The sequence below is a fragment of the Diabrotica undecimpunctata genome, chromosome 5 (assembly GCF_040954645.1).
Source record: "Diabrotica undecimpunctata isolate CICGRU chromosome 5, icDiaUnde3, whole genome shotgun sequence".
NCBI classification, from domain to species: domain Eukaryota; kingdom Metazoa; phylum Arthropoda; class Insecta; order Coleoptera; family Chrysomelidae; genus Diabrotica; species Diabrotica undecimpunctata.
The window spans coordinates 61,102,523-61,114,726 of NC_092807.1; the positions used below are offsets into that span (position 1 = coordinate 61,102,523).

Sequence of the window (12,204 nt, forward strand, 5' to 3'; positions counted from 1 at the left end):
AATAAAAATCGCTTATTTCAGCATATATGATGTAAAACACTTTTTCACTTGGATATGGTCAAATTTAAATTAAATATAATTAATTAAACTTTTTAACTACATTTATTTATTAGCGATATATTTATACCAATAATTACTGTTTGATAAAAAATTCGTCTTCGATACATGCTACGGTTCGATGGTTGGAATTAGAATCCTCTTTTTTAATATTAAACCTTGACTAAAATATTAGAAAATTAAAAAGGATATACAAACTTATTAAAATTACCAAAAGTATATACTAATTCTTTTTATTTTCTATATTACATTTAAATAGTAGGTATTAGCCTCGTGATTGGAAAATTGGATGATCTACAAAGGTGAGTTCATCGGGAGCATTATAGTGTTCAAATACGATAATTGTATTTTCACCTTTATTTAATAAAGGTGCAGGCAGATATAAACTTTGTTGGGGACCAACAAAGAAATGTCTTCCCAGGACAAATCCGTTAACTATGGTTATACCTTTTGTCCATTGACTTGAATCTATATATGTGTCTTGTGGGTCGTTATCAATATTTAGTGTAAACTTGTATAAAGCAGGTGTAGATTGTGTTGAAGTAAGAGGTTGCCAGTTCTTAAGAGCACCGTTCCAAGATTTTTTAAATTCCAGTGGAATAATATCAAATTTCATCATATTTTTTCCATTGATTTGAAATGAGTCTGTTAATCCTTTAAATTGTCTAAACTGATCTAATCCTCCAAAATTGTTGCGTCCATTATTCTCAACTATAATGTCAATAACGTATGTTGTTTCATGAGTATTTGTATCTGTTTGAAGATCTAATGATGTATTAACTAACCTCCAAAACCCTACACCATCAACGTCGCTCTTTTTTGAAGGGACTGGAGTTCGGAGTACTCCATTAACTAATACAAGCAGTGTGTCTCTTATAGTTCCAGTCAATGTTAGTTTTACAGCTCCAGCTGTAGTATGGGTATGTCTATAAACAATATACCCAAAGCTTTGTCCAGAATTACTATTAATTGGCAACTGTTCCATCGGAATTGGATCACCAGTGTGTTGAATTACATTTTCTCCTGATTTAATTTCTGAGTTTATTAGGTCCGCTAAAGTTAACTGCCCTTCAATTTGTAGAGACGCATACTTAACCAAAGGTTCTGCTTTAGGTTGATCGGGCAATTTAGTTTTAACGGGGTTACGAGCAGCAATTGCATCCTTTACAATTTGATATTTTTCTGTGTAATCACCATATTCGGTTATAGGAGAATCATAGTCGTAACTTGTGGTAGTAGGTTGAAGTCCAGTATTGTCCATACCTGAATGAAGACTATTAGCTCCATTCGTAAAACCGAAGTTGGTACTACCTAAAAAATCAAATATAAATTATAAAAATATATAAAAATTTAACAACAAAAATTAAAATGATGACACTCAATATTTCACAAAAAATAATTAGATTTGTTATTACACGTTAATTCGAACACTAGAAAATATTTATAAACAAAAACAATTCGTCGCGTCAATTTGGTGGCGAATAAAGCAATTTCTCTTTTATATTTGCGACAGAGAATAGAAGACACCCCGAACGTATATAATTTTTTTTATTAACTCCATTGAGTACAACAATCTGCCCATTGGGCATTAAGCATTTGGTATGGTAAAGAATGCAGACATGTAGAAAGTTAATCCAGTGAGTAACCTCTTTACAATTCTAAAATGAATAAAAATAATAGACAAAGTTTATTTGATATTAAGAAATCTTTCCGAAACCATATCATAAAATGAATTAAAACAAATGGTGGATATTTTTAACATTTTCTTTTAAAGTTTTTTGTTTTTAACTTTACTTGTAAACAAGCTACAAACGTTATTGTTTGTATTTTGCCAGAGGAGGGGGTTTATGACCCCTCGATAACTTGACGTTTTTTTTTCAGGCTGAAAATCCGTCAGATAATCTGTTATTAGCAATTTAATTGTTTAAACGATTGTATCTGCTAAACTATTAATGATAATTAATTTTACCAAAATAAAATTGTTCCTTTTACAACAATAAACAAACTGACACTTGGTAAACTTTGATTCGATTGTTAGAACCTGAGTTATGCCAAATTTCATGCAGACATTTGCAAATAGGCATTCGATAGGGCTTTTCCAAGTATAACTCAATTTTCATATGTGCGATTAACTTCTAAAACCTCATTTTAACCTCTAATTACGGACTACGGCGTATTCAGTATTATACCAGTCGCACTAAATTGGCTGCCATGCCTGACAAACTCTGGTTGCCACACGCGCCCCTCTACCTAACCTATCTCTGATGTGTCAGCCATAAGCTTCGACAGTTCTAAATTGATTACTGCAAAGATAGACTGACAATTGGAAAAATTCAGAAAAAGTTTATCAGTGGTCAGTGGTGTATGTGATACACCAAGCAACTAGTTATGTGAGTGAATTTTGTGAGATTTATATTACGCTTTTCTAATATAATTAATGTATAGAGACTTATATGTAACAAAAGGTAGACATTTTGGATATTTGTGAGGATCTATTATATTGCACTACCTAACGACTCTTTAGTTGCTTTTGTGGTCTTGTTTTTTTTATATTCTATTCTTTATTTCGTAGCAATACGGTCATATCTCTTTAAAATATTAATTAAAAATGAATGATTAAAATTAAAAATGACTGCCTCTATATATTTCTCGTAACAATTATAAATCACGGGTATAACAAACTACATAATTTGCAGGGATCGTGTACCAGAAAGAAATCTCAAAAAACTATCATAAAAAGATAAACTTAGGGCTATGGCTCAAGCTATATTTAGCGAAGTATATGCTGAAGAAGTTGGCGGAGATCCAGATACCGCAGACGACGAGCTAATAGAATAAACAAAGCACGACATTGAATCGGAAATTAATCTGAATGACGAAAATCTACAAAGTAGTTAAAAACTACGGAAAAAACTGATCACCGATATTGAAACTAGAAAAATTAAAATAAGTGAATTATACCAAAGCTATAATAATAATGTAATAATCTCAATAATTGGTTAACCGATAATTAAACAAACATTAGGATTAAAGGACAAGTTGATAAATCAAGTAGAGGTTGAACTTTTGGTAGTAACCACTATTTATGAAGAACAAACATAATATTTAACAAAAAATCTAAGATTACAAATGATCGAAAAAGTGTAGATAACCAAAAAAATTAAAAAAAGGGAATACAAAAAGCATAATTTAAATAGACCGGAATAGCAAAGAATGTAAAAATAGTATGAAAATTTTAAAACACTAAAAGTATTATTTACTATAAAGAACGGCTTTAATAGTGAATGTTTAATTTTACTTACCTACAAACATGTAATGGTTAACGGAAGAGGGATAATCCAAAATTTGTTCTAGAAGACTTTTAAATTGTTGAGCACCTACGGTATGATGATCTTCTAACCAATGATCAAACCAGCCTGTCCAAAACTCCATAGTCATTGTCGGTTTATTATGTTGTAGTTGGTTAAGCTTGTCTAGCTGCCACTTTGGATCAGAATTAAAATTTGCAGTTTGTAAAACACCCGGTATAGCACCACGTCCATTCGCACTAGGTGGATCAGAAGTATAATACAACTCAACGAGATTATTATCTTTAAAAATTTGTTGGATGTATTTAAGGTATTCAACATCATCATTTCCAGTATTTCCATATTCATTTTCAATTTGAAATCCGATAATTGGGCCTCCTTTTTGGAATTGCAAGAGAGCTAATAAAGGCAGCAAAACATTAAAATATCTCTTAACGTAACTTAAATAATTTTGATCTTTGGAGTTTCTCACTGATGAAGTGTTTCTTAGTATCCAACTCGGTAATCCTCCAAACTCCCATTCTGAGCATATATACGGACCTGCTCGAACAAGTGCAAAGAGATCCTCCTCTTTCGCGATTTTCAGAAATTCTTCTACATGGAGAAAGTCCTCAAAATCTGATCCTCCATTCCCAAAATCATATACACCTAAAAAATATTAAAAAAATATAGTTATAGGTATTTTGTAATTTGCATGTTTGTATGTTCGTCTAATACTACGTATCAGTTGAAGTGCAATACTAAGATAAGTAAATTAAATGGATTTCTAATTTTGTCTTATTTAGGCATAATTTCATATATCACTTTATCAAACGCCTTTTGCTATTAAAATACTACACATAAATATCGACGTTCAAGTCATGATGTCATATATTGGTATATTGATAAAAAATAGTGCTTTTCTGCTTCTTAAGTTGAATTTCATTAAAATGTGAAACTAGTTTTCTGCATATCAGTTCGTGGATTATTATTAGGAACATATTCAAGGTATATTTCATGCCACTTTTTCTGTATTTTTAAAAAAAGTTTCTCTTTATATTTGTTTTTCGGTAGAGTAATACTGATTTAAGCCATCCAATTACCATGATCTCTATAGTATATACCGTATTAAAGTAATTAACTAACATTTGAAGTTTAACGGTATCAGTAAATTTTAGAAATTTTGAGTGAATTGTGTAACCTTCTATTGCTTTCATCATCTGTAAAGAACAACTGTTTTATGTATTTCTCCCATCTTTATATATTCTGGAGTTGTTACTAATTCGCTTGTAAGCTGAAACTACAATCGAAGCAGTAACATCTCCAGAAGATGCCAACCCCTAGTGTTGGCGAAACGTCGAGAACTAATCTCAGAAGCCAACGGCCTAACAGACCGAACAAACGGTTTAACAAGTTAGACGATGGCCGTGAAAGCCTAACGCATTTTATCATCCAATATAAGGTTTTTTCTATATCCGTATAAATCCGTATAATTTTCTACGGCAAATTTGATTTAGGTTTTTATTAACACCTTTTATTTTTCTTTGTTTTTTTTGTACTTTTTTCTTCTCTTTGCAAAAAAATAAAACTTCTTGACTGATTAATTCTTTTGTCGCAACTGAATTGTGGTTGTTTAATATGTTAGTGATACCTGATGTAAGAGCTGTTTGCCGAATATGTTATTGCTAATTAATTGCTGTTGATTTGTAAATTGAACAATTCTTAAAATCACCCCATCGTTCGCTAGCGCAAAAGTTATCCCTGGAAAAATCCAGATATCGGCCAAAAACGATGAAACTACACAAGTGAACTGCAAGGAATTAATTTCTAATTTATTGTTAAAATTTTCCGCCAAGAAACAATTTATAACCGTTTGTGTCCGAGAAATAATGACTATGCTAACTTAACGCAGTGGTGCACCCAGGGGGAGTTTGGCGGTTAAATCCCCCCCTCCCGGACCCTATTTCGACACTGTTACTAACACATTTTAAGGACTCAAAATGGAGGTAACATCATAAAAACAAATTCGGAGACCAACCAAAGCCCCCCTTCCCCCCCAGAGGCAAATTCTAGGTGCGCTACTGACTTTACGGTAAAGCTTGCATAGCCATATCTATATCACGGCAACGAAAAGCCGTGAAATATACTATAAATATGTTAGTTATTATCTAAGTGGACACATATACTATATATGTATGGTGTATACAAACTCAATCACTGTAAATACGTCTTACCTCTGCCGAGGTTGAGACGCTACTGGTTATTAGATACTTAAGATCAATTTTATGATTTTCAGTATGTATTTAGTAATTAAGACTAGTTCATACACGGTTTTTATTTAATTTATTGAAGCAGTTCAACACCAACAATACTTTTTATTGCTTCATTATTTTTCAAAACACAAAAATTATTGAAGCTTCATACTTAAACTACAATACTTATTGTTTCTCGGAAGCTACAGCACTCATAATTTCTCGGAAGATGGTTAATTAATAAAAGGAGCAGAACTAGAGCAATAAATTAACAATGAAAGACGCATATGTGTGCTCATCTGAAAACTAATTTATTTCAATTTTATGAATTTTTTTCCCACATTTCATGAACGCCTTTTATACTAGTGTCTTGTAATAAGTCTGTTTAGGTATTTTATGACTTCTGATATTGTATTCTCGTTTTTGAAGTTTGTTATATGAAAACTGTTATTTTGATATTATCTAGACATTCTTTTTAATCTTATCTTAAAAGTTACAATTAATGGATTGTCTGATGCTACATCTGTACCAGAAAAGGTTTAAACTGGTTGTATCGCTGTTTCGGCGGTTAATAATGATATACTTAATCTATCTGATTGTGTATAATATGATCTTTTGTATGTGTTGGTGATTTTTAGGGGTATAATCCACGCTTTACGAGTTTAAATCATGTGTTCGCAATAATTATCTGTTGTTACATACAAAAGTTTCATTTCTTGTTTGCAAACCATACCAAAGGTCCCAGACGTCATAAGCTCCATCACCTTCTCCTACTTTGACAATAAAATCTCGAAACAATATTGACACGCTATATTTTTTGGTTAATTTCAATATCAGTTTAATATAACCGTAACAATTTTCTACTTCTTTATCGCCTTTATTATCAGTTATTGCATATGTCTGTGTAAAGGCTATATTACCAATTCATGATCTAATTTGTACCATGATAATTCCATAATAAGTACAAGCAATAATCTAAGTTTAAAATGTAGTATTTTAGGTTATTGTTGATAGTTATGAGCAACTATGTGTCTATATTTTGGATCACTAGTACTTCCTGAGTAATAAAATAAATACGATAATTAATATAGCAGTTCCGGCAATAAGTGACTTAAACTTTTTATTTATTAGTGATAGTAGTGAAATGCGTACCAATAAATCCAGTCTAATAGAAAAATTGAATGATTCGACTGCGATACATACAAATAAATCAGTGACATCTCTGCAGTGTCAACAGAACCAGAAGCTCTAATAGCACAAAAAGCAGTAGCGAAAAAATTTTTAACGTCAAATCAGATAAGTACAATTTTAATAACGTTAATTTAATAATATCGTTTTCTGTACTCTGGACTATATGAAACGTGTAAAGGATTAAATTTTAAATCGAGCAGGGGAAGTTTAACGAATTTGTCCTGCTCGGCCAAATATTTGGCAATTTCATTCCACAAAGCGATAGTAGCTTTTGCTAAAAGATTTAATATTTTACGCATTTCGTATAGCCCAGAGGACAGAAAACGATATTATTAAATCGTTTTCGTTTATGGTCAATAAAGTAGATGGTACGCTAACCACTGCAGTGGTAAAGTTTTAGAAGACATTCGTTGGACTTTCCGAGTTTAAATTTGTACCAGCACGAGTATCTGATGAAGCCGGGATGCTGAAATGAGTCATAACACTCTATTGATACCGATTCAAGTAAGCGAAGTTTAACAAAGTTTTCCTTCTAGCCCATATATTTGGCCATTTAATTCAAAAAAGCGATGGCAGCTTTTGCTAAAATATTTAATCACATATTATATAGTAGATAGAGCTATTCTGTAGAGATAATTCAACTTATAGCCAAAGGACAGATAAATGTTTATAAACTCAATTTTGATAAATTGAGACCTAAGATTACCGTCTAAGGTCTACTTAAATGCTCTATGATTTTTGTTTTGCTATACAGAGTGGAAGCTTATATACTATGTCGGAGTTATCTAAAGAGAAAACTAGAGATTTCTAAAATGTGATGCCACAGACGAATACTACGGATCTTACAATTTGTTATAGTGATGAAATATAAAGAACTCGTAATTGGGAAAGAATGGGAATTAAAAAACGGAAATTGGAGTATTGGAATACTTCTGAGACATACGATATATATGATTTACTTTGTTATATATATATTTATAAATATATAAATATATATATATATATATATATATATATATATATATTTATAAATATATAAATATATAAATATATATACACTTCGAGAACTAATGAGTACAGCTAAAGAATATGAAATACCGCTAGCATTAACCTTCATAGATTTCCAGAAGGCTTTCGATTATTTATATCCCAAAGCAGTAATGGAAGCTTTGACCAACCAAGGAATTGACAAACCGTACATGGAAACTTTAGCAAATATATACAGACAAGCAAAAGTTAATATAAATATTTATGAAAACACTTCAGGATTTCCTACTACCAGTAGAAAATCTCTTCACTGCAACTCGAGAAAATATATTCAGCAAAATGAACTGGCGAAACAAAGAAATATCCATTGATGGAGAATACCTTAGCCATCCAAGATTTGCAGACGACGTCAATCCACCTGATGTAAAAAGCATTCGATCAAAGTATACTTCCAATCATAACATATGGCTGCGAAACTTGGACACCAAACAAAGAGATAATATCGAAACTTAAAGTCACTCAAAGGTCAATGTAGCGATGCATGCTAGGTATAAAAAAGTCATATCGAAAAATAATAGAATGGATCAGACAGAAAACCATGGTTACTGATGTAATCCATAGAATTAAATCTTTAAAATGGCAGTGAGCGGGACATTTGGCGAGAAGAACTGACAATAGATAGTCCATTAGAATTACACTGTGGTATTCAAGAGGCGTCAAGAGATCAAGAAGACGTCCAAAATTTCGAAGATGTAGGGCATATAAAAAAAATAACGTTATAAAAGTGTATTGATACCAAGTCATACACGGAAAGTTTGACGAATTGTGCTCCTTTTGCCGTATATTTTTTTATATTCGTCATCTCAATTCATATTATATATATATATATATATATATATATATATATATATATATATATATATATATATATATATATATATATATATATATATATATATATATATATATATATATATATATATATATATATATATATATATATATTCATATAGGTACATACTTTGACGTTAAAATATGATTAGTTGAAAACATTTTATCTTTCTACACTTTTGACCTTTATTTCCTCTCCTAAAGGTACTTGAAGACACACAATACCTTATCTTCCTTTAAAACGATTTAGTATACAGCTGATTTTGAAATATTTGTATTTTATTATTTAAACAATAAATATAAACTTACCTGATTGCGGTTCATGTAAATTCCAGGGAACATAAGTTTCTACAGTATTAAGTCCAGCCGCTCTCATTTTCCTTAATCTATCCCTCCAGTAAGCTCTTGGAACCCGAAAATAGTGAAAAGCGCCACTGTATATGGTAATATTTTTATTGTTAAGTGTAAAATAGGGCTGTTGATCAGACAACCCAGCGGTGATACCACCATCCGTGTAGTATTCATACGATGTCGGTAGTGCTGCGAGAGCCATTCTGACTTCTTTTAATTTTTTAAGTGATGTCGCTATTATTTTTATAGTAGATTTAAGATGCCTAAGTCCAGATCCGGACTTACAGCGAAATAGAAATAATTATCTAAAATAAAATATAGGGAAAAAACAAAATTTTTGAAAAATTTTTCTTTTCATAACAATTTAGGAGTTGGATTTCGAAATTAACTATAACTATATGAATATAACTATTTAGAAATAAATTACAAATTACAAATAAAATATTCAAATAAAATGTAAAAATAAATGTATAAACATAATAGGTGAATCAAATCTTAGGACAGTATTTCCTTTGTTTTAATATTAATTTTAATATATGTTTTACAAACTTTTAGCGGTAGCTCTATTCTCAACAGCTAAATTTTTTAAAGAAAATTGAACTGAGTTAACAATTGGCTAATTAGTATAACCAATAATATTAATTTTATTATTGATCGTTTATGGATTAGAACTATTTGTTTACTTTCTTTTTCTTCTTAAATTCTTTTGCATATTGCGCACTTACAATATTAATTTATATAAAAATGCATATTCGTTAGATAAAAGGTATAATCCTTATTGAATATATATTTTTTTTAAATTACGCAGAGTCATTAGATCCTCAATCTAAATTATAATAAAAGAATTTCCACAAGTCTATTAAACATTTAACGTAATTCTCGATACTTTGAGATAAAGGATGGACTGAGACAAGGGTCTGAGTCCATCCTTTATCTCAAAGTCCTTTTTAACATTGCCTAGGAAAAGGCAGTGCGAGATACACGAATTAGAGACGGCGGTACTATTTACAGTAGACCGATACAAATCTTAGCATACGCTGATGACATTGACATAATACGGCGTAGCAAGTGAGCAAGCGAGATGTTGCGCAATATTTCCTAGAATTGAAAGCCGCGGAGAAACAGGTCGGTCTAGTCATCAGCAAAGACAAAACCAAGTACATGTTGGTTACTAAGGATCCTATAGCAAATGAGAAACGGGAAACGGCATTTGGAAGTCATATCTTTAAAAGTGTTAACAGTTTCACATACTTTAGCTCGCTAGTGACCATTACCAATAAAACAAGTGAAGAAACTAGATTAGATTAGATTAGATTATGTGAGGTCATTAAGGCCATGCGGCCTCACTGCACTTCGACCTATAGAGATCTTTTGTACATACCTTAATCTAGTTAAACTCTAGAATGCCAATACTTCTGATGAAGTTAATTACCTTCCTAGGTGACTAGTTTCCTATGTCAGAGGACGCCAGACTGACCTCTTCTAGGAATTTTAGTTGTTTGCAGAACAGTGCTACGCAATTGCATAGTATATGTTCTGCCGTTTCTTTTTCATTGTGACAGAAATGACAGTTCTCACTATATGATTTTGCCATTTTCTTGAGATGATGTCTCAGAAGGTAGTGACCAGTGAGAAGGCCAGTAACCATTTTGATTGATATCTTTTTTTACTCATTGCGAGAAGGCGGTTTGTTGCAGTAGGCGACACTTTTATGAGCATTTTTGCTTGCCTTTGTCCTGGTGTGTTAGACCAATATGATCTAAGTTGATTGAGTTCCCAGGTACGGAGTTCCTCTCTTATGTGGCTTTTCGATAGTCCACAGAAGGGTTCCGGACCCTGAAATGGGGTATTAGCTTCTTCTTTTGCTAGGCTGTCAGCTTCCTCATTTCCTACAATTCCCTTGTGACCTGGCACCCACATCACAGTTACATTGTTGCGTTCCGACAGCTTCTTGAGAGATTGTTTGTACTGTACTGTGTACAGTCCCAAACCAACTTTGACTCGCATGTAAATGACTTTAGAGCCTTTAAGGTGGCTTGGCTGTCTGATAAAATAAAGACTTTTGTCCTACGTGTGTCTTGGTTCTTGGGAACTTATGTCTATAGTATGTATTTCTGCCTGAAAGATAGTTGGGGCGTTTCCAAGAGATTTGGATAGCCTGAAATTGGGCCCAGTAACTCCCACACCTGCCCTTTCATCTATCTTAGATCCATCCGTATACCATACGAGTGAACCTTTTTTCACTTTTGGTTCAATTTCTTCACCCATTTGGTGGTTTTTTATGACCAGTTCAGAGGGTGTTTCAAATTCGAATTTGACTGGCATAATATCTGTCGGCATGTACTTAGAATCCAATGGAATTTCTTCTAAGATTTGTAGGTGGCCAACTAGATCTCAAGGTTTCATTATTTGTGTCTGTTGCAGTTTTAAGGCGGTAGTTACTGCCTCGAACTAGTTAGTGTTATATCAAGAACCTCTTTTCTAATTGCGTTTATAAATGTGGGTTTGTTACCTCTGTTTGCAATATTTAAGTTATTAGCAGATATTTAGTCCAGGGGGTGCTCACCCCTGTTATTGATTGCTGTGCTACCCCATACTGTGTGGTGTGCATTTGCATCGCAGCCAATAATTAATTGTCTGTTCTTGTTCTTGCACCATCCCATGTCCCCAAGTCTTTGAACTTTCTCTGGAGATGGATGGTTTTTAGAGTCACCCGGAAAATAAGCCGAAACGATAACAATTTGCCTCTTGCCTACTTCTGTTAGCATTTCCACTATTGCGGTTACCAAATCTGCTGTGGTAAATTCTGGAACAGAAATATATTTAATATTATGTGAGAGCAGTAATGCTGCTCTTGGATTGTCAGAATTGATATTACAGAGTAACTCCGGCCTATAACTATTGATATTATAGAGTAACTCGATATACTCCGGCCGTTGCTAATGGGTCGCGTTTGTCTTTCACCGATTTTAAACAGTCCTTGATTTTATTTGTAGGCTTGAAAATGGTCTTTACGTTGGCTTTCTTAAGTATTCGCCCAATTCTGTCCATTACCCCTGATATATAGGGCAAGAACGCTTTGCCTTTACATTCTGTAAAGCGCTCACCTCTAATGGTTATACCAAAAGAGAAAAACATGAACAACATCTCTAGAAGAAAGGACGAAGAAACAGAATGTAAAGGCACAG

At 32.4% G+C, this 12,204-nt stretch overlaps 1 protein-coding gene across 1 annotated transcript; it reads right to left on the reverse strand.

Moving 5' to 3' along the window:
* Positions 1–274: 274 nt before the first annotated feature.
* Positions 275–9,253, reverse strand: LOC140441342 (beta-galactosidase-1-like protein 2). The gene is made up of 3 exons (XM_072531998.1): positions 8,975–9,253; positions 3,360–4,013; positions 275–1,368 (listed from the first exon to the last, which is right to left on the reverse strand). Exons 1-3 carry the CDS (start codon positions 9,216–9,218, stop codon positions 323–325), a joined length of 1,944 nt encoding a protein of 647 aa, XP_072388099.1. The 5' UTR covers positions 9,219–9,253; the 3' UTR covers positions 275–322.
* Between the last annotated feature and the right edge of the window lie 2,951 nt (positions 9,254–12,204).

What these genes read in the sequence shown, in the direction of transcription:
- LOC140441342 (XM_072531998.1), bottom strand. Translation starts at nt 9,218, where the DNA reads ATGGCTCTCGCAGCACTACCGACATCGTATGAATACTACACGGATGGT. An exon ending in TTTACATGAACCGCAATCAG is followed by an intron (nt 4,014 to 8,974) that starts GTAAGTTTATAT and finishes AATATTTTTTAG; the next exon opens with GTGTATATGATTTTGGGAAT. An exon ending in TAACCATTACATGTTTGTAG is followed by an intron (nt 1,369 to 3,359) that starts GTAAGTAAAATT and finishes TTGATTTTTTAG; the next exon opens with GTAGTACCAACTTCGGTTTT.